The following is a 20,787-nucleotide window of genomic DNA, read 5'->3' on the forward strand; positions in this document are numbered from 1 at the left end:
GGCAAAACCCCATCAAAGAGAATTTTGGTTTCATCTTAACCCAGCGACAGCATTGCAATCAAACATGTTGTTTTAGAGCGTAATGGCGAGCCTTCAGACAAGTGGGCGGGGACAAGACTAGGATTAGGTGGTCTACTCACAATGACCCCATTATGTCAGCAAAAGACACCCCCCTCGCGAGAAATTGGCTTTTGCGTGGAACTTATTGCAACATCGCAGCGTGGGGGGGACACGGTGATGAAATCCTAGCTGCACCTCGACGGCTAGTAAAAAGACTTTGCTTTTTTATACAGCGAAATGATGCAAAGAAACCCTCTGGCTAGAATGGTGAAATGGGAAACAAACACACAGAGTGTTCAAATGAAAAGTTGGCGGGGGGAAAAATGTGGGTTTTATTGTTAGGGGAAACAAAGTGGAGAACATCTGCAATCTGTTTATCAGACCTCGTCACCAGGAAAATGTTGCGAACTGCTTACATTACGCAACGCTTTCAACAACCAATGGAAGACTTCGGGGGGTAAAAAACTCCAATGTGTTTTTCATATACTGTACGTGCTGGATATCTGCCCGGCAACACAAACATGCACTTGGCATGTAGGTGTGTGACAAAATATCGAAATTGTGATATATCTTGATACCTTGTAGCCAAAAAGGTCATCGATATGCTCCTGCTGAGAATCTATATATGGTTTTAAAAAGGTATCCAAAATTTAAAAAAAAAAAAAATACAATAAAATAGAAACCAACAGGTTGCTAACAAACTCTTCCACTAGAATAGTGGCAGTGTTAGCTCATTGGCTTCCATTGACAGCGGTAGACATCCACTCCATTTTGACTGGGGGCGGTGGGTCAAAGATAGATTGGACATCTATTGTCGTCAATGGCACTAAGAGGCCGTTTACATGGTGACCCTCCGAGAATACGACAAATTTGCATGGTTCCCTCTCTATGGTTCCCTCTCTATTCGAACAATGTCGACAATTCCACGTGAAAACGATGTAGTATGCATGCCCGGCTTAGGGCGCAGTGCAGATTTACAAGGCGCGAGCCAATGCACTTCCTTGACACCACAACCTACTCAGCCCGGAAGACAACATACCCGCCCACTCCAAGCAATTACATTTTTCTTTTGCTCCAGAAGGCACAAAAATGCAAAAAATTAAACATATTTAAATTAGGGCTGTCAAAATGATCGCGTTAACGGGCGTTAAATGATTTTTTAAATTTATCACATTAAAATATTTGACGCAATTAACGCAGATGCCCCGCTCAGATAGATTTAAATGACAGTTCAGTGAAACGCTCACTTGTTGTGTTTTATGGAGTTTTGCCGCCCTCTGCTGGTGCTTGGGTGCGACTGATTTTATAGGCTTCAGCACCCATGAGCATTGTGTAAGTAATTATTGACATCAACAATGGCGGGCTACTAGTTGATTTTTTTGATTGAAAATTTTACACATTTTATGAAAAGGAAAACATTAAGAGGGGTTTTAATATAAAATTTCTATAACTTGTACTAACATTTTTCTTTTAAGAACTACATGTCTTTCTATCCATGGATCGCTTTAACAGAATGTTAATAATGTTAATGCCATCTTGTTGATTTATTGCTATTATAAACAAATACAGTCCTTATGTACCGTATGTTGAATGTATATATCCATCTTCTGTCTTATCTTTCCATTCCAACAATAATTTACAGAAAAATATGGCATATTTTATAGATGGTTTGAATTGCGATTAATTGCGATTAATAAATTTTTAAGCTGTAATTAAGTCGATTAAAAATTTTAATCGTTTGACAGCCCTAATTTAAATTAAAAATATTATAAAAACAGTAAATTAAAGCCGATGTTCCGCCATGTTCCATCCAATTTAACTGGCTGCAAGTGTGATTTAGTGATTGCCACCACCTGTTATGTATCACAGGTAAGTAACAGGTGCTGTTAATTACACAAATTAGAGAAACATCACATAATTTTTCAAACGGTGCCAATACTTTTGTCTGGCCCATTTTTGTGTAAAATGATAATGATTTAATTATTTTCCATTCTCTTTTGGGATTTTTCATTTCAAGCAAAATAAATGAAGCTATTAATACCAAAGCATTTGTAATTAAAATCATTTTCTGGAGAAATTGAGCATTATATGACTTAATTGCAGGGTAGCCAATACTTTTGGCCAGCAGTGTATAAACCTGATTACAAATTCTTAAAAAAAACTCCAAAAACAACCTAATGTTGATCTTAACAGTGAGCAGCTGGATTCACCCATGTTAAATGAGTTATGTCATATTCGCTGTTCCATACCTGTCAAGTTGTACAAATTACGCTGAAACTGTACAAGTGAGCACTGATTTTTAAACGTGTACGCCATACATTCAAATTCGTTCATTGGTAAACAGCCGCCATCTTAAAGCAAAAGTCACTGTTAAATTTTAGTAATCATGATGTAGCTGAAGATACTGATTGTTCTTTGATTGCACCAGGTTAAACGTGACAATATTACCAATAAGTTCATATTATTTTAAAGATTGAGTTTTATTTTTGTTTCATATTTCAGGCTATATACAATGTTGTAAAATTAGTCACCAATTTGTAAGGGCATACGTCACTATTTGTAAGAATGGCAACGGCCTCGGGTTGACAGGTATGCTGTTGCCACTAGAGGGCAGTGTATCCACCCATATTAATAAATGGTAAATGGTGTTATACTTGTCTAGCGTTTTTCCACCTTTCAAGGCTCTCAAAACCAAATGCAAATACTTTCAAAATAAACCATTACAGCTAGAGATGTCCTGATCGATCAGCATCCCGATCGATCGGGTCCGATCACGTCATTTTCAAAGTATCGGAATCGGCAAAAACATGCCTTTTTTTAATATATATAGTTTTTTTTTTTTTAATTAAATCGTTTTCTAATTGTATTTAACAGTACAGACATAATATGTTACACTGATCCAGAGTTTTTAGTATAGGCTTAAGGTAGGGTTATCAAATTTATCCCGTTAACGGCGGTAATTAATTTTTTTTTTTTTTAATGTATCACGTTAAAATATTTAACGCAATTAACGCATGCGCTGCACGACCCACTCACGCATTGTCGCGTTCAATCTGTAATGGCCCCGTTTTATCTGTATGTAGAGCTAAAAGGCAGCGTATAATGAGTAGAGTGAATTTTGACAGACTTTGGAGCTTTTTTTTTTAATTGGCTAAAGCCTTACAATCCCTCTCCCTACGATTAGAAATATCGTGCGAAGCAATGTGGGGAAGAAAGACAGTAATTGATCTTTTTCTTAACACCCTATGTTATTTCCCAACGCAGAGAAGATATATCAATTGGTATCACTACGCACAGTCATGGTTGCACTTCCCATCATGCATTTGGGCAGAACAGTTAAATGGCTACAGTATCATTTACTGAAAGCTCAACAAATACACTAGATGGCAATATTTAGTCACAATATACTAAGTCCCATTTATCCTTTAAGAATTACAAGTCTTTCTATCCGTGGATCCCTCTCACAGAAAGAATGTTAATAATGGTAAATACCATCTTGAGGATTTATTGTCATAATAAACAAATACAGTACTTATGTACTGTATGCTGAATGTATATATTCGTCCGAGTTTTATTCATTTTTTTCTTAATGCATTGCCAAAATGTATATGATCGGGAAAAATTATCGGGAATGATTGGAATTGAATCGGGGGCCAAAAAAAAGCAATCGGATCGGGAAATATCGGGATCGGCAGATACTCAAACTAAAACAATCGGGAGCAAAAAAACATGATCGGAACAACCCTAATTACAACGTCACTGTAATTAAACGAATACTCGCAGCAGCAAAATTTGATTCAAACTGTTTTTTCTAATCGAATTACTCGAGTTAATCGATTAATTGTTGTAGCACTAGACTATCAGACCAGTAAGTATTATCGTCCAAAAGGCTAAGACTAAGACGAAAATGGAAAAGGACTGCCAAAAACAACACTGCCTCGGTTCACATTTGTTCTGCCACTGGAGTAACTGGAGTAAGAGTAATGTAACAATAAAAAAACACATTTTTCTCGAGCCTATAAGTCAACTAATCATAAAAAAAAATCTGTATATCAAATAAATAGGCACACACTCATTATAACAACAATAATCCCTCCCACAAACATATTCATCTTTAATTTTCCAATCATGACTCATCAAATTAGCACTGACTAAAAAAGTACATACTTTTTTATGTAAAGCTGTTGTTAGCTAATCAGCGTAGGCGGAAATATGTTGTGGAGGGAAAAAGAGGACACAGTTGGATAAACATTTGCTCGCTCTGGAACGCAAACATGCCGTGACTGACCCGCACGTACGCAAATAAACTGATTGGGGTTGTTTATTTGCACAGTGTGAAGACTCTCAAAAACAAAATGGTCACTATACAGACATATTTATATTTTTCTTTGCTAGCTGAAACCCTATACAAAAGGTAACAACATGAGTTGCGCTTGTTTAGCTGATGAAGCTTTGAGAATCCCCTGCCCGTTTCCTGAGGCGTTTGTCATCGTAGAGGAAGTACGGGGGTGTCTGCTAACGGTCTTTTTCAAAGGAAAAAAATATGCACTTACATCACTTTTCAGTGTTGCCAACTCCACAGTAAGGAAAGTAGCTATTGGCTGTCCTAAAAGCAGGGCTCCTATAGAGGTAGATTTGTGTTTTTATTATTCAATCCCCCCCAAAAAAGTTGCTTCAATCAAAATATACACTCACCGGCCACTTTATTAGGTACACCTGTCCAACTGCTCGTTAACACTTAATTTCTAATCAGCCAATCACATGGCGGCAACTCAGTGAATTTAGGCATGTAGACATGGTTTAAGACAATCTCCTGCAGTTCAAACCGAGCATCAGTATGGGGAAGAAAGGTGATTTGAGTGACTTTGAATGTGGCATGGTTGTTGGTGCCAGAAGGTCTGGTCTGAGTATTTCAGAAACTTTTCAGAAGATTTTCACGCACAACCATCTCTAGGGTTTACAGAGAATGGTCCGAAAAAGAAAAAATATCCAGTGAGTGAGCAGTGAGCAGTTCTGTGGGCGGAAATGCCTTGTTGATGCCAGAGGTCAGAGGAGAACGGCCAGACTGGTTCGAGCTGATAGAAAGGCAACAGTGACTCAAATAACCACCTGTTACAACCAAGGTAGGCAGAAGAGCATCTCTGAACGCACAGTACGTCGAACTTTGAGGCAGATGGGCTGAAGACCACGCCGGGTGACACGCCTTTCAGCTAAGAACAGGAAACTGAGGCTACAAATTGCACAAGCTCATCGAAATTGGACAATAGAAGATTGGAAAAACGTTGCCTGGTCTGATGAGTCTCGATTTCTGCTGCGACATTCGGACGGTAGGGTCAGAATTTGGCGTCAACAACATGAAAGCATGGATCCATCCTGCCTTGTATCAACGGTTCAGGCTGGTGGTGGTGGTGTAATGGTGTGGGGAATATTTTCTTGGCACTCTTGGTACCAATTGAGCATCGTTGGAACGCCACAGCCTACCTGAGTATTGTTGCTGACCATGTCCATCCCTTTATGACCACAATGTACCCAACTTCTGATGGCTACTTTCAGCAGGATAATGCGTCATGTCATAAAGCTGGAATTATCTCAGACTGGTTTCTTGAACATGACAATGAGTTCACTGTACTCAAATGGCCTCCACATTCACCAGATCTCAATCCAATAGAGCATCTTTGGGATATGGTGGAACGGGACATTCATATCATGGATGTGCAGCCGACAAACTGTGTGATGCCATCATGTCAATATGGACCAAACTCTCTGAGGAATGCTTCCAGCACCTTGTTGAATCTATGCCACAAAGATTTGAGGCTCTTCTAAAGGCAAAAAGGGGTCCAACCCGTTACTAGCGTGGTGTACGTAATAAAGTGGCCGGTGAGTGTATATTTTCAATCAAAAAAAAAGTCACTTCAGAATAAAAAAATGTGTTTGAATTAGAGCTGTCAAACGATTAAAATTTTCAATCAAGTTAATCACATCTTAAAAATTAATCGTAATTACCGTATTTTTCGGACTACAAGTCGCTCCTGAGTATAAGTCGATCCAGCCATAAAATGCCCAACGAAGAGAAAAAAAAACCATATACAAGTCGCACCGGAGTATAAGTCGAATTTTTGGGGGAACTTTACTTGATAAAATCCAACACATAGAACAGACATGTCATCTTGAAAGGCAATTTAATATAAAAATACAATTGAGAACAACATGCTAAATAAATGTACAGTGTATAGTGTATGAACAACGAAATGTGAATATACTGTCCTACGTTACGGCTCTGTCCTGGCTATACAGCGAACTCCCAAAAGACAATGCTGGACGTCCGTATAATTTGCTGAATCAATTTGGTCCTCGATAGAAAACAGGTGCGCATCAACGTAAATAAATGATAATTAGGTACTATTAGTAATAAGTAACAGGTTAGCATGCGTTCGCTATCAGTAGCACATCGTTCAAACAACCACACAACTGGCTCTAAGTGTCCGATCGCGGGTGGAAAACACACAACAACAGAAAAGATGATACACGCAGGCGTTGCCTCTGTAGAGATGATTTAAAAGCATAAACAATGAAAGTAGGTTCGCAGCCGTCTATTCTCTCTCGCTAACTCGCCCACTCACTCACTTACTCACTCAGAGCTACGTAGCTGTCCGTCTTCTTCTGGCGTGTGAGCACTCTTCTTCACATAAACAAGTGCGAGTGCGCCCTCACGTGGGGGTGAAAGCGCCACAAACTAAATGCATCCATTTCAAGATAAAAAAGTCAATAATACAATTGAACATACACTGCCAAAGGCAGAACGTGAACGTGGCCATAGCTATAAAGAGTTATTCAGATAACTATAGCATAAGAACATGCTAACAACTCTACAAAACCATCAGTGTCACTGCAAAACACCAAAATAACATGTGAAATTATATCATAATGTGTTAATAATTCCACACATAAGTCGCTCCTGAGTATAAGTCGCACCCCCAGCCAAAATATGAAAAATAACGCGACCTATAGTCCGAAAAATACGGTAATCGCAATTCAAACCATCTCTAAAATATGCCATATTTTTCTGTAAATTATTGTTGGAATAGAAAGATAAGACACAAGACGGACATAAACATTCAACATACTGAACATAAGTACTGTATTTGTTTATTAAAACCATAAATCCACACGATGGCATTAACATTTTAACATTCTTTCTGTTATAGGGATCCATGGATAGAAAGACTTGTAGTTCTTAAAAGATACATTTGAGTACAAGTAAAAGATACTGTAGCTACTTAACTGTTCCGCCCAAATGCATGATGAGAAGATGGGCAACCATGACTGTCAGTGGTGGCTGCAAATGGTATACCCTATGTTCTGCCTTGTGTTCAATTAGGTGTGTTAAGAAAAAGAATGTCTCCTGCTCTGCCCAAATGCATGATGGGAAGTCGGGCAACCATGACTGTCAGTAGTGGCTGCAAATGGAATACAATATTTTCTGCTATGTGTTAAATTAAGCATGTTAAGAAAAAAATCCATCTCTTGCTCTGCCCATTTGCATGATGGGAAGTTGGCCAACCATGACTGTCAGTGGTGGCTGCAAATGGTATACAATTTTTTTGCGTTGTGTTCAATTAAGCGTGTTAAGAAAAATATCCGTCTCTTTCTCCGGCCAAATGCATGATGATGGGAAGTTGGGTAACCATGAGTGTTAGTAGTGGCTGCCAAAGCTTAAGCCGATAAAAGGTGCGGTCCAATGATCACTCACAATGTGCTAAAATGGCGTCATTGCCAACTGTTTGAGGCAACACATGAAAGGGTCATTCCGTGCATGCGTTAATTGCGTCAAATATTTTAACGTGATTAAAAATAAATTTGAAACTACAAAAAATGTATTTGAAAACAATTTTCCTTCTAATTTTTTGTTTTTGATTTAAACAACTTTTTTGATTGAAGTACTGTTGTTTTGCGTTTGGACCACATTTTGGCTAGGACATTTGTGTCTTTATTATTCAATCAAAAAAAGTTGCTTCAAAAAATGTATTTAGATATTTTCAAAAGAAAATTACTTCAATCAAAATAAAATAAAAGATTTCAACAATAGAAAAATAATTTTTTTGAATGCGAAAAAAATATTTGACTCAAAAATTTGCATTTGAACACTTAATTTTTCATTGAAAATGTTTTCTGTGATTGCAATTATTTTCTGGGAGAAATTTAGCATAATCTGACAGAATAGCAGAATGCCAATACTTTAGGCCAGCAGTGTAGGTATATTTAGCCGTTTTTTGTGGGATTATGTGTTGGAACGATTCGTTAAGAGCATTGTTTAATAAGTTAGCGTTTTATAGCGTTTAAGCTAGCGGACTATTGCTCTGCAAGTTAGCCAATTGTTCTTTTGTTGTACTTGTTGCAACAGCAACTGTTTAAAAACATTAACGATGATTGACGCATGCGGCGCTTTAAATTTCGACTTCCAAGCATCTCTGGCAAAATCAAACCTTAACATCTTTCAATCATAGTTTACTTTAATAAGCAACTCCAGTGCACAGCCAGACTAAGAAAAGCAGAAGGTGGGAGGGAGCGACTACGTTATCGGATCAGGACAGCTCACTTGTATTTATTTATTTATTTCTTTAATTGAAAAAAATGTGCGATGGACTGAGGGCGCCAAGTTTCAAGCACGAAGCAGCGAGGGATCACTGTATTTCAGTGCCTTTGACAGCGCTAGATGTCCAATCCATTTGGAGTGGGAGGGAGCGAATGAACCCGCTCCTCCCAGTCCAAATGGATTGGACGTCTAACGCCGTCAATGGCAGCTAGTGTGTTAATTGGCAATCAATTCCACATAATTGATTGTGATTATTCCTTAATATCAACAAGCTCTACTCCACTTAAGGCCGCAAATGTGGTTAACCTGAAGCGTGACCGCGTTCACGCGTGATTATAAGGCGTAGGAGGAAAAAATGTGCATTAATTGCGCACAGAAACCAGATTTAATGGTCAATTTCATCTTGTCAGGCAGTCGTCGAAGGCGTGACAGGTTGATAAGACCCCCCGAGGAATATCGAATTGTGTGTGCGTAGGGGGCAAGACGGGCACGCTCCGAGGCTTCTTGACATTTGCACGGACACAGCCAGAGGAGAAAATAAGAGGAGCGGCGATGTGTTGAAGCTCGGCGGGAGCGCAAACAGCGGGGGAACGAGGACTGAATGGAGGTCAGGGTGCGTAAAAAAGTGGCCTGGATGCTTATTACGGCCTCTTAAGGTGAACCTTTAAGATGGTAGTTGTCCTGTTGCGCACTCAATTATGTGTACCTGCACTGTGTCAAGTGTGAAGTAAAACATTTTCATAAAAACATAGTGTACTTAAAATATGATTATTCTTGTTGATCAGGAAATGTACACTTTACATGTTTTATATACTGCATATTTTACAAAAATGTAAATAATGAAAGATAGTACAGTATAGTATAGCATAGCATAGCATATCATAAGTATAGTATAGTATAGTATAGTATAGTATAGTATAGTATAGTATAGTAACTATACTAAGTTTTTTTTTATATATTTATTTATTTTTGGGGGGGGCATAACGTCTTAAGAATTTTTATGAGTCTACTAGTTATAGACGTTTCCACCTAATTTCATCTTTCTAAGTGAAACTAGCTCATAGGTAGCAAACACACAGTAGCTAACAGCTAGCTAGCTAGCTATCAGCTCTGGAAATAAAACAGTCCAGTGACTCAAAGTCTGTTTTTGAGGCTTTTTGTTGGTCTACTCATGAACAAATTTTGAAGTATGATAAAGCCATTTGCCTGAAGATTAATCAGGACAGAAAAATTGCAACAAACTACTATTTGCACACCATACAAAGTTGTATATGTAAGCAAAATACATCTGTGAAAACAGGCTAAAATCACTCGCCAAACAATTTAATTGGCAGCAGAAGCGCAGCGGTAAAAAAAATTACTTTAGCCTCAGATGACCGGAGCCGGCGGCTGAACGAAAAACTTGTGCGGAGCTCAGCTTGATGGGCAAAGTCACGCTGACATTTTATGTGCAAAAGAGAAGCTATGAGTCACCGAGAGGTCGGCGCACGCGAGAAAGGGGCCGGGGGGAGGCAGGGTGGGTGACGCTCCGCCGTCCGCCGACACCTCCGCTATCACACCGCCCCGTCCCCGCTCGCCACGAGAGGCATGTGTCACGGCGGGAGAGTGTGTCAAGCGGGGAAAGCCCGGCTTTATCCGTGTCACATGGTTCCACGGGCGCCAATGGCTGCCCGTAAACTCGAACCCAGGCTGCCCCCCACCAGTCCCTTCCTCAGCCTTGAGTAGGTACAGATGTGGAGTCATTGAGGGTCCAGATCTTCCCCTAAGGGTACCAACTACACAAGCGTATAAGGATGATTATCGCAAAGTGCCTGTACCTTTTCCAGTATCTAATAATGTGGGTAGGGGAATGCAGTAGGGGGTCCCTCCAGCTACGTTACGTGCCGATGAACCACATAGGACTAATTATTGTACTCCAAGGTAACAGGATTTTTTGAGGAGCCCGAAGGGGTAAAGTCAGTGGGTGTCTGTTTCGGTTCCTAAGCATACAAATTGGCATCAATCTCGACCAAAGCGAAAATTTGAAACCGTCAAAGTCAGATGCCGAGGATCTAACAGCAGTACAACTCTGTTTTGTCCAATAAGCCATATTCAGAGTGATGTCACTCAACTTCCGGATTACTTCTAGTTAAGGGTGTAACAGTAAATGTATTTTGTATTGAACCGTTTCGGTACGTGCTGCTCGGTTTGGAACGGAGGCGTACCGAACGAGTTTCTGACGTAATGTAACCCTTACTCTTCGAGGCTATGAGTCGATCGGGTTACAGTTTCTTTGTGTAGATTATATTTACTCCGTCTTCTCTACTATAATGAGTACCAACACGGTAGGACAGTATAACCCAGAAACGTCAATGGCGCGACAACATGGCCGCCACGAGAACGCAGTGAAACGCGGGCGTTAAAAGTCAATCAGCCAATGCACACCAGTCGCAGTGCGGCCGCGTGTTAGACGCGTCCCAGAAGCGGCTCAACACAAGGCATGCGAAAAGAACGGCAAATAAACACCATTGGAAAAAAAATATATAGTGGAAAACCGTGAAGGCTGAAAAAGCAGTTTCTGCTCTTGCACCCCTCTATAAAATAAACTGCTGTATTTGAAGCCAAAATAACTGTTGTGTCTGATAGAACAATATGTCTATATGCTGCCATAGCAGATTCATGGCGCATTAAGCCCCCGAAATATTTTTAATTTGTCAGTTTTACCCTGAGAACCCCTGTTTAAAGACGTCGCGCAACGGCTTTTGTTTCAACCCAGCCATAAAAAGAAGGTAAGTAATTATATTTATTATTCAAAATGTCTGTTATTGTTAGCTTAGAATCATTATTTGATGTCTAATAATTCGTTAAAAAAGAAAAAAAAAAAAACGACTTAAAAAAATGATTTACTCGCATATTTTAAAGTTTTAAACAAAGGACGTCAAAATGAAAAAATTGGCTTCTGTAAAAAAGTCACGGATATCTACCTTATAACTATCACTTAATTGTATTTTTTTAGCTACTGTCACATTTTCCCCAATATATTAGATGATAAATAATCGATCCAAACAAAGAAAAATTGAAAAAAAAAAAAAAAAAAAAAAAAAAAAAAGAAGCGGCACGGTGGCCGAGTGGTTAGCACGTCTGCCTCACAGTTCTAAGATCAAGGGTTCAATCCCGGGCTTCAGCCTTCCTGTGTGGAGTTTGCATGTTCTCCCCGTGCCTGCGTGGGTTTCCTCCGGGAACTCCGGTTTCCTCCCACATCCCAAAAACATGCATGGTAGGCTGATTGAACACTCTAAATTGCCCGTAGGTATGAGTGTGTGCGTGAATGGTTGTATGTCTCCTTGTGCCCTGCAATTGGCTGGCAACCAGTTCAGGGTGTCCCCTGCCTACTGCCCCGAGTTAGCTGGGATAGGCTCCAGCACCTCCGCGACCCTCGTGAGGAAAAGCGGCATGGAAAATGAATGAATGAATGAATGAATGAATGAATGAAAAAAAGAAACTTTAAAATGTAAGGGTGTAACGGTACATCTATTTTTATTGAACCATTTCGGTACGTGGTGCTCGGTTCGGAACGGAGGCGTAACGAACGAGTTTCTGACGTAATGTAACCCTTACTTTTCGAGGCTATGAGTCGATCGGGTTACAGTTTCTTTGTGTAGATTATATTTACTCCATCTTCTCTACTATAATGAGGACCAACACGGTAGGACAGTATAACCCAGAAACGTCAACGGCGCGACAACGTGGCCGCTGCAAGAACGCAGTGAAACGCGAGCGTTAAAGTCAATCAGCCAATGCACACCAGTCGCAGTGCAGCCGCGTGTTAGACGCATCCCAGGAGCGGCTCAACACGACATACACTAAAAGAACAGCAAAGTTTATTATTTGATGCGAGACGCGACCCTCCTGCGTCAATACTACTACCAGTAGCTAGGATCGGGCAGACCGCAAGTCACTCGTGTAAAAATACGGTGGATCCGGTCGATTTTCAAACTAATATGCAATCGTAACCCACTTTTTGAGTCCATCAGATCTCTTGAGTAGTAGATCGGGGCACAGTTGACTTGTCTTTGTTGATTTACTGGTGTCTTCTCTGCTATAATAATAACCAACACAGCCCTGTGTTCAATACAAAACCCTCCTAGCACAACAAAACAACTAGGAACTAATATTCACATAGGAACTAAAGTTATACAACATAAAATATACAATATAAATGAATACTATATCACATTTGTAAAATATAAACTAGGGGTGTCAAACGATCAAAATTTTTAATCGAGTTAATTACAGCTTAAAAATTAATTCATCGTAATTAATCGCAATTAAAACCATCTATAAAATATGCCATATTTTTCTGTAAATTATTGTTGGAATGGAAAGATAAGACACAAGATGGATATATACTGTACATTCAACATACGGTACATAAGTACTGTATTTCTTTATTTTAACAATAAACCAACAAGATGGCATTACCATTATTAACATTCTGTTAAAGCGATCCATGGATAGAAAGACTTGTAGTTCTTAAAAGATAAATTTTAGTACAAGTTATAGACATTTTGTATTAAAACCCCTCTTCATGTTTTCGTTTTAATAAAATGTGTAAAATTTTCAATCAAAAAATAAACTCGTAGCCCGCCATTGTTGATGTCAATAATTACTTACACAATGCTCATGGGTGCTGAAGCCTATAAAATCAGTCGCACCCAAGCGCCAGCAGAGGGCGGCAAAACTCCGAAAAACACAACAAGTACACCTTTCACTGTACTGTCATTTTAATCTGTTTGAGCGGGGCATTTGTGTGTTAATTGCGTCAAATATTTTAACGGGATTAATTTAAAAACTTAATCACCGCTCGTTAACGCGATAATTTTGACGGCCCTAATATAAATACATAAGAAAATAAGTAATATCCCATTTAAAGAAAATTAATCGAAATGAGCTAAAACACCTGTGATTAAATAATAAGAATAATACACAGATCCTGCTTACACAATTAAATTTATTAATTTCTGTGTGGCGCTTTAACTTGAGAAAATCCACCAATAAAGCTTTTGAAAACCGTTCATAAGAAAAAAAAACATTGAGGCATTTCATTTGTAAAATACATGTTAAAATCTTTGTCATTGGGATTGCTTTTCTCTTTAGCACAGGACTTCTTTTTTCCTCTTTCTTTCAGAAAGAAAGCTGACCAATACGCGGGGCCTGAAAGGCAAATTGTTGTTGGATTATTATCGTTAAATACCCGCTACTTTTTGAGCAGAATTCTAGCTTTGTATAGGCTAATGTTCCTATTGTTGAAAGCACAAAAGTGTGTAATAAACAACTAGCACATTTATATTTTGCATTTTGTTTTCTTACTGTATCGAAAATGAACCGAACCGTGACTTCAAAACTGAGGTACGTACCGAACCGAGATTTTTGCGTACCCTTACACCCCTAAAAATAACATGTGAAATGATATCATAATGTGTTAATAATTTCACACATGAGTCGCTCTTAAGTATAAGTCGCACCCCCAGCCAAACCAAGAAAAAAACTTTGACTTATAGTCTGAAAAATACGGTAATCGGGATGTTATGAAGGAACGACTTTGAATTTTTTTATGCCGCTGCTCATGGAGACTCATATATGGCTAATGTAGGGGCCTGTTTTGGTTTTCGGTTGGTAGCAGCTTTGGTTTTGTAAATATTTGAAGTTTTTGAAAATAGGCCCCCTATGAACGGGCCCCGTTTCCCATGTCATGTCAATAGGTTATGAAGTCTACTACTAAAGTTTAATGTAGTGTTGTCGAAATTATCGCGTTAACTAGCGGTAATTAGAGATGTCCGATCACGTCATTTTCAAAGTATCGGAATCGGCAAAAAAATATCGGCCATGCCTTTTTTAATTTTTTTTTTTTTTTCATTAAATCGTTTCCTAATTGTATTTAACGTTAAAGACATAATATGTTACACTCATCCAGAGTCTTTAGTTTCGGCTTAAGGTAGGGTTATCAAATTTATCACGATAACCGCGGTAATTAATTTTTCTAAAAATGTACCACGTGAATAAATTTAACGCAATTAATGCATGCGCTGCACGACCCACTCACGCATTGGCGCGCTCAATCTGTAATGGCACTGTTTTACCTATATAAAGACATAAAAGGCAGCGTAAAATGAGTAGAGTGAATTTAGGCAACCCTTGGAGCCTTTTTTTTAATTGGCAAATAGAGCCTTACAATCCCTCTCCTTACGATTAGAAATATCATGGGAAGCAACGTGGGGAAGCAAGGTAGCAATTGATCTTTTTCTTAACACCTTAAAACCTTTAATAACACCTTATGTTATTTCCCAACGCAGAGCATATATATCCATTGGTAGCACTACGCACAGTCATGGTTGCACTTTCCCTCATGCATTTGGGCAGAACAGTTAAATGGCTACAATATCATTTACTGAAAGCTCAACAAATACACTAGATGGCAATATTTAGTCACAATATACAAAGTCACAAGTCTTTCTATCCGTGGATCCCTCTCACAGAAAGAATGTTAATAATGTAAATGCCATCTTGAGGATTTATTGTCATAACAAACAAATACAGTTCTTATGTACTGTATGTTGAATGTATATGTTCGCCTGAGTTTTATTCATTTTTTTTCTTAATGCATTACTAAAATGTATATGATTGGGAAAAATGATCGGGAATGATTGGAAATGAATCGGGAGCAAAAAAAAAAAAAAAAAGCAATCAGATCGTGAAATATCGGGATCAGCAGATACTCAAACTAAAACGATCGGGATCAGGTCGGGAGCAAAAAAACATGATCGGAACAACCCTAGCGGTAATTAATATTTTTAATTAATCACGTTAAAATATTTGAAGCTTTTAAAACATGACGGAATGACCCGCTCATGCATTGCCTCAAACACATTGAAATGACGCCGTTTTTTGTGAGAACTAAGAGGCAAAACAATAATAATGTTCACATAAAGAAAAGCGCTTCAATCTGTTTTAATGAGGCCGTATTCTCACACAGTTAAACAAAAATGCAAAGAGAACTGGCATTCCCAATCAAAATAGCTATGCAAAATACACATAAAACTTACTCAGACAAACATTTCGTTTAGCTCAACAAATACACTGGATGGCAATATTTACTCACAATATACAAACTATCAGCGGTCTCGTACGTTGTGAAGCCAGCACTCAAATTAACGTGAATCACAATAGACCCAGTCTAAAAAAAAAATAATTTAAAAACAGGGAGCTACGGCGTCAGTCAAGGGACAAAACACACTCATTGGCTTGATTTCTAAGTAATTTAAAACTCGCCATTGACACCTTATGGCAGGAGTGTCCAAACTTTTTGCAAAGGGGGCCAGATTTGGTCTGGTAAAAATGTGGAGGGCCGACCTTGGCTGACGTCCTTTACGTAGAACAGTATATTTAAGGAAATGTTAGCAAGCTATTCTGTGTGTCACATTTGCTTTATTATTATTTTTTTTTAGTGCTGAAATGATGAATCGATTAACTCCAGTATTCGATTAAAGAAAAAAGATTTGAATTAAATGTTGCTGCTAAATGTTGTCCTCTAGTCTGCCTTATTTCACATGGCTGCTCCATGTTAAAACCAACATAAGCAAAGTTTTTGTTTGAGCTTTTTTTTTTTTTTTTTAAATGCATTCGTAATTTAGTTTACTGTTATATTTAGCAGGTTTTTTTGGGTTTTTTTTGTGGGAATATGTCTGAACCATTTGTCAAAAGGATTGTAAAAAAAAAAAAAAAAAAAAGTGTTAGTGTTTTATAGCATTTAAGCTAGCAGACGTTTGCTATGTAAGTTAGCCATTTTTCTTTTGTCAATCCTTATTTATTTTTTATACCATTTGAGGCTCAGCTCAGGTATTTTAATTTTTCATGTTCCTACTCAATTATTCGAACTAACTAGTTCATCGATTAATCGACTACTAAAATAATCAATAGCTGCAGCCCTAATTTTTTAAATTAATAATTTCAACAATCTCGCAACTAGCCTTTGTGCCATTTTAGAAAATTGGGAGTAAAGGGTCACACGGGGTAATGTTGCTTAGAGCGCTGCTTTCTTTTAGTGGGTAAATGAGGAGCAGCATTTAGTGTGTAAGCTACTTAATATGCTGGTAGCAGTACTGCCACTCACTCTTACTACTCACCAATATATTAAGTCTATGCGGGCCAGATGTTAATGATTATTATGACAGAGGATGGGGGCCGGATGAAATTGAACCACGGGCCGCATTTGGCCCCCGGGCCGGACTTTGGACATGTCTGCCTTATGGTGTATTTCAATCACTACCCCAGTTAAAGACACTGTGGAAGAACGGCTGTGACGTCACCGCTTTTGATTGAAAATTTTACAAATTTTATTAAAATGAAACCATTAAGAGGGGTTTTGTAAAATTACTATAACTTGTACTAACATTTATCTTTTAAGAACTACAAGTCTTTCTATCCGTGGATCCCTTTAACAGAAAGAATGTTAATAATGTTAATGCCATCTTGTGGATTTATTGTTATAATAAAAAAAATACTGTACTTATGTGCAGTATGTTGAATGTATATATATCCGTCTTGTGTCTTATCTTTCCATTCCAACAATAATTTACAGAAAAATACTTGCAATTAATTACGATTAATTAATTTTTAAGCTGTGATTAACTCGATTAAAAATTGTAATTGTTTGACAGCCCTAGTTTAATGATTTTTACTTTAAAGGAGTAGTTTCTGCCCTTAAATTTACAGTAATTTGACTCGAGGGCTATCATTGGAGGTGTTAAAATTCATTGTCAGTCATCCAAAACGGAACTACTGCAGGTCTTAGGGTATCTGTATTTGGCCTCCGAGGCGATATACAGTTGCCGCCCACTGCTCGCCCCAGACAAGTGAGATACAGAGAACAAATACAGTACTCACGGTCCATACCCTTGGGTCAACCGTTCAAAAGCGGAACCTCTAAGAGCACCAACTAACCGTTATCTGGACTTGTTCCCTGGGGCGATACATGACTGCCGCCCACTGCTCGCATGGTACTCCATTCTGTTGCTTTCCATTGTTGTATTCACTCATCACTCCAGCAATTTTGATTATTTGCAAACAAGGATTCAACGCCGCTTTCAAAAATGAGACATTAATTATCCCCTTTTCCCGAAAGGAAAAACAGGCAATCTAGGATGTTTTGTCCTTGAGAGGCTGGTCACGTGAGCACAAGGCTGTTTGTGATCATTCAAAGACTTATTTATCTCTCTCTCAGCTCCGTTATTGGAGTCGCAACAGGAATCAGCGGCAGATCGCTTCAAGTCTTTTGTAACCCACAGATTCCACAAAAGACGTTCTCCGCCTTGACGGGATGTTAATTACTAATTCTGCTGTCTGTTGTGACATCTTCTGTTGAGGAACGTCTGATAGCGTGAAAACAAAATTTCGTCTCTTACCTCTTTGACTTTCTCCCGACGCTCGTTGGTCTTGAGGTCACCCGGCTTACCGCCGTCCCTCCCCAGGGGCGGTTTCAGAAGACACCTGCGGAACTTCTTGTAGGCGAAGGTGGTGGTGTCAAGTGAAGAGACTTTCTCCGACCCCAAGGTCAGGTCCTCCTGCGCCTTCCCGCCTGCTAGACGTTCCTCCGTCGCCTCGGAGGATGGAGGCATCTTTCGGGCAAGACCTTTAAGCCTTGCCAGGCCTCCACCCGTCCCGGCCCCGCTCTCAGCTTTATTGGAGGTCACGCCCCGTGGGTGTTCCAGTTCTCGGGGTCTCTTGGAACGTTCGCCGGCGTCGTTCTCCGCCGCACCGGAACCTGCCGCCGTTACCGGCTGAGTCTCGCTCTTGGACAGGAATATACGCTTCAGCCTTACAGAGTCGGGCAAGAAGAAGAGCGCCCCGAAGCAAAGGGTCACCAGGCCTGACAGGAAGAGCAGGAAGACAAACTTCTGTGACAGACGCAGCCCCATGCCCGACGCGGACACGCCGGGCAACTTTCGGAACACCATCTGGGACAACTTCTTATGTTAGGGAGTCTTTCGAAGGCTTTTTATCAGCACACAGCTGCTCGGCAGAGCAATAGGCCTGGCTTCCAGGCAACACTTGAGCTTTTTTAGCAATGAGCTGGCAACACAAGCCCGCCGCCCCGGGCTCTCTTTAGTGACGGGCTGCAGCGTCTCTGGTGCATGCTACCGGTGTGTTTTTTCCTGCAAGCTTCTCTCTGCTTTGCTAATAAAATACAACCAGAGGAGAGGTAGTAGACAAAGTTGTGTGCAGATGCATGATGCACACACACGCACGCGGCTATCAATAACAAACCTTCATCGGTGTATAATCCCTCCACGATTGCGTGAATCCAGTTGTACCATCCGATTTTACGGAAAGAGGTCGGGTGTAAGAGGGGCGCTTCCTCTTCCTTGACAAGCCGCTGTTCGCCCTCCTTCTCCGGCGTCAACACGTCGCGGCGAGCCGGTGGTTGGATGGTATGGAACAGACGAAATTACGGGAGAAAGCCAGCCTTTTGACGAAGTTATCCGACTCGATGAACAAAAACAAAAGGGGAAATATCCGAACGGATCCGATAGGGGCTCCGCGCGAAGGGGGGGGGGGGAGACGCGCCGCTCTCGTAGCCGCTTCAGCCGCGCCTCGCTCGGCGTTCTCGCGCCGGGTGTGCCGCTGCCGCTGCTGCGGAGGTCTGCCTGGAGGATGTGAGGCAAACACTGTGCAAGCTCAGGTAGTGCAGCAGGAGAGAAAGAAAGAGAGACGGGGGTTGATTGAAGCCCACCCTTGCTCCTCCTTTACTCGCTGATCCAGTGGGATGCTCGGATTGCCTTTGATAGATCCGCGAAGCAGCTTATCACAACAGAGCCGGGGGAGGAGGCTGGATTCGGATTCCGGAGCATCCGAACTCTCAAAGGCTGGAGAGCTGATTTTTACTATGGGGGATGCACAAAAAACAAGCAGTGTGTCGAGGAGCTGCTGAGGAATCCAGATTCAATTGAAGAAAAAAAAAAGCTATTAGCAATACGAGTTTATTTACAGTGACCTCCATAATTATTGGATTTATAATAATTATGTTTTTTAGCTTCTAATATATTTTTTTTTTCTAAATAATATGGGACCTTAATGGAAAAAAAGAGAAAAATCCAACCTTCAATACAAATGCATTTATTCAGTAGTGAAAAAATCCCACATAAAGAAATAATTATTTGACATCAAATAATGTGTGTCACAATTATTAGCACCCCTGGTGTTAATACTTTGTACTAGGGTTGTTCCGATCATGTTTTTTTTTGCTCCCGATCCGATCGTTTTAGTTTGAGTATCTGCCGATCCAGATATTTCCCAATCCGATTGCTTTTTTTTTTTTTGCCTCCCGATTCAATTCCAATCATTGCCGATAATTTTTCCCGATCATATACATTTTGGCAATGCATTAAGAAAAAAATGAATAAAACTCGGACGAATATATACAGTGGGGAGAACAAGTATTTCTTACACTGCCGATTTTGCTGGTTTTCCCACTTGCAAAGCATGTAAAGGTCTGTAATTTGTATCATAAGTTCTCTTCAACTGTCAGGGACGGAATCTAATACAAAAAAAAACAGAAAATCACGGTGTATGATTTTTAAATAATAAATTTGCATTTAATTGCATGAAATAAGTATTTGATACATCACAAAAATCCAACTTAATATTTGGTACAGAAACATTTGTTTGCTATTACAGATCCCAAACATTTCCTGTAGTCCTTGACAAGGTTTGCACACACTGCAGAAGGAATTTTGGCCCACTCCTCCATGCTGATCTTCTCCAGTGCCTTCAGGTTTCGGGGCTGCTGCCGGGCAACACGGACTTTCAGCTCCCTCCATTGATTTTCTATCGGGTTCAAATCTGGCTAGGCAACTCCAGGACCTTGAGATGCTTCTTACGGAGCCACTCTTTAGTTGCCTTGGCTGTGTGCTTTGGGTCGTTGTCATGCTGGAAGACCCATCTTCAGGGCTCTTACTGAAGGAAGGAGGTTGTCAGCCAAGATCTGGCAATACATAGCCCCCATCCATCCTCCCCTCAATATGGTGCAGTCGTCCTGTGCCCTTGGCAGAGAAGCAGCCCCAAAAAATGATGTTTCACAGTTGGGATGGTGTTCTTGG

At 39.9% G+C, this 20,787-nt stretch overlaps 1 protein-coding gene across 1 annotated transcript in view; it reads right to left on the minus strand.

The window, feature by feature from the left end:
• Positions 1-19,358, minus strand: part of LOC130914353 (mannosyl-oligosaccharide 1,2-alpha-mannosidase IA-like) — a 390,270-nt gene extending 370,912 nt beyond the window's left edge. Inside the window, exons 1-2 of the mRNA XM_057833456.1 lie at positions 18,956-19,358; positions 18,094-18,865 (exon numbers count right to left, since the gene is read on the minus strand). Coding sequence (XP_057689439.1) covers positions 18,094-18,645 — 552 coding nt within the window. The 5' untranslated portion in view covers positions 18,646-18,865; positions 18,956-19,358. The remainder of the gene's footprint in view (positions 1-18,093; positions 18,866-18,955) is intronic.
• Between the last annotated feature and the right edge of the window lie 1,429 nt (positions 19,359-20,787).

Source organism: Corythoichthys intestinalis, chromosome 4 (assembly GCF_030265065.1).
Source record: "Corythoichthys intestinalis isolate RoL2023-P3 chromosome 4, ASM3026506v1, whole genome shotgun sequence".
NCBI classification, from domain to species: Eukaryota; Metazoa; Chordata; class Actinopteri; order Syngnathiformes; family Syngnathidae; genus Corythoichthys; species Corythoichthys intestinalis.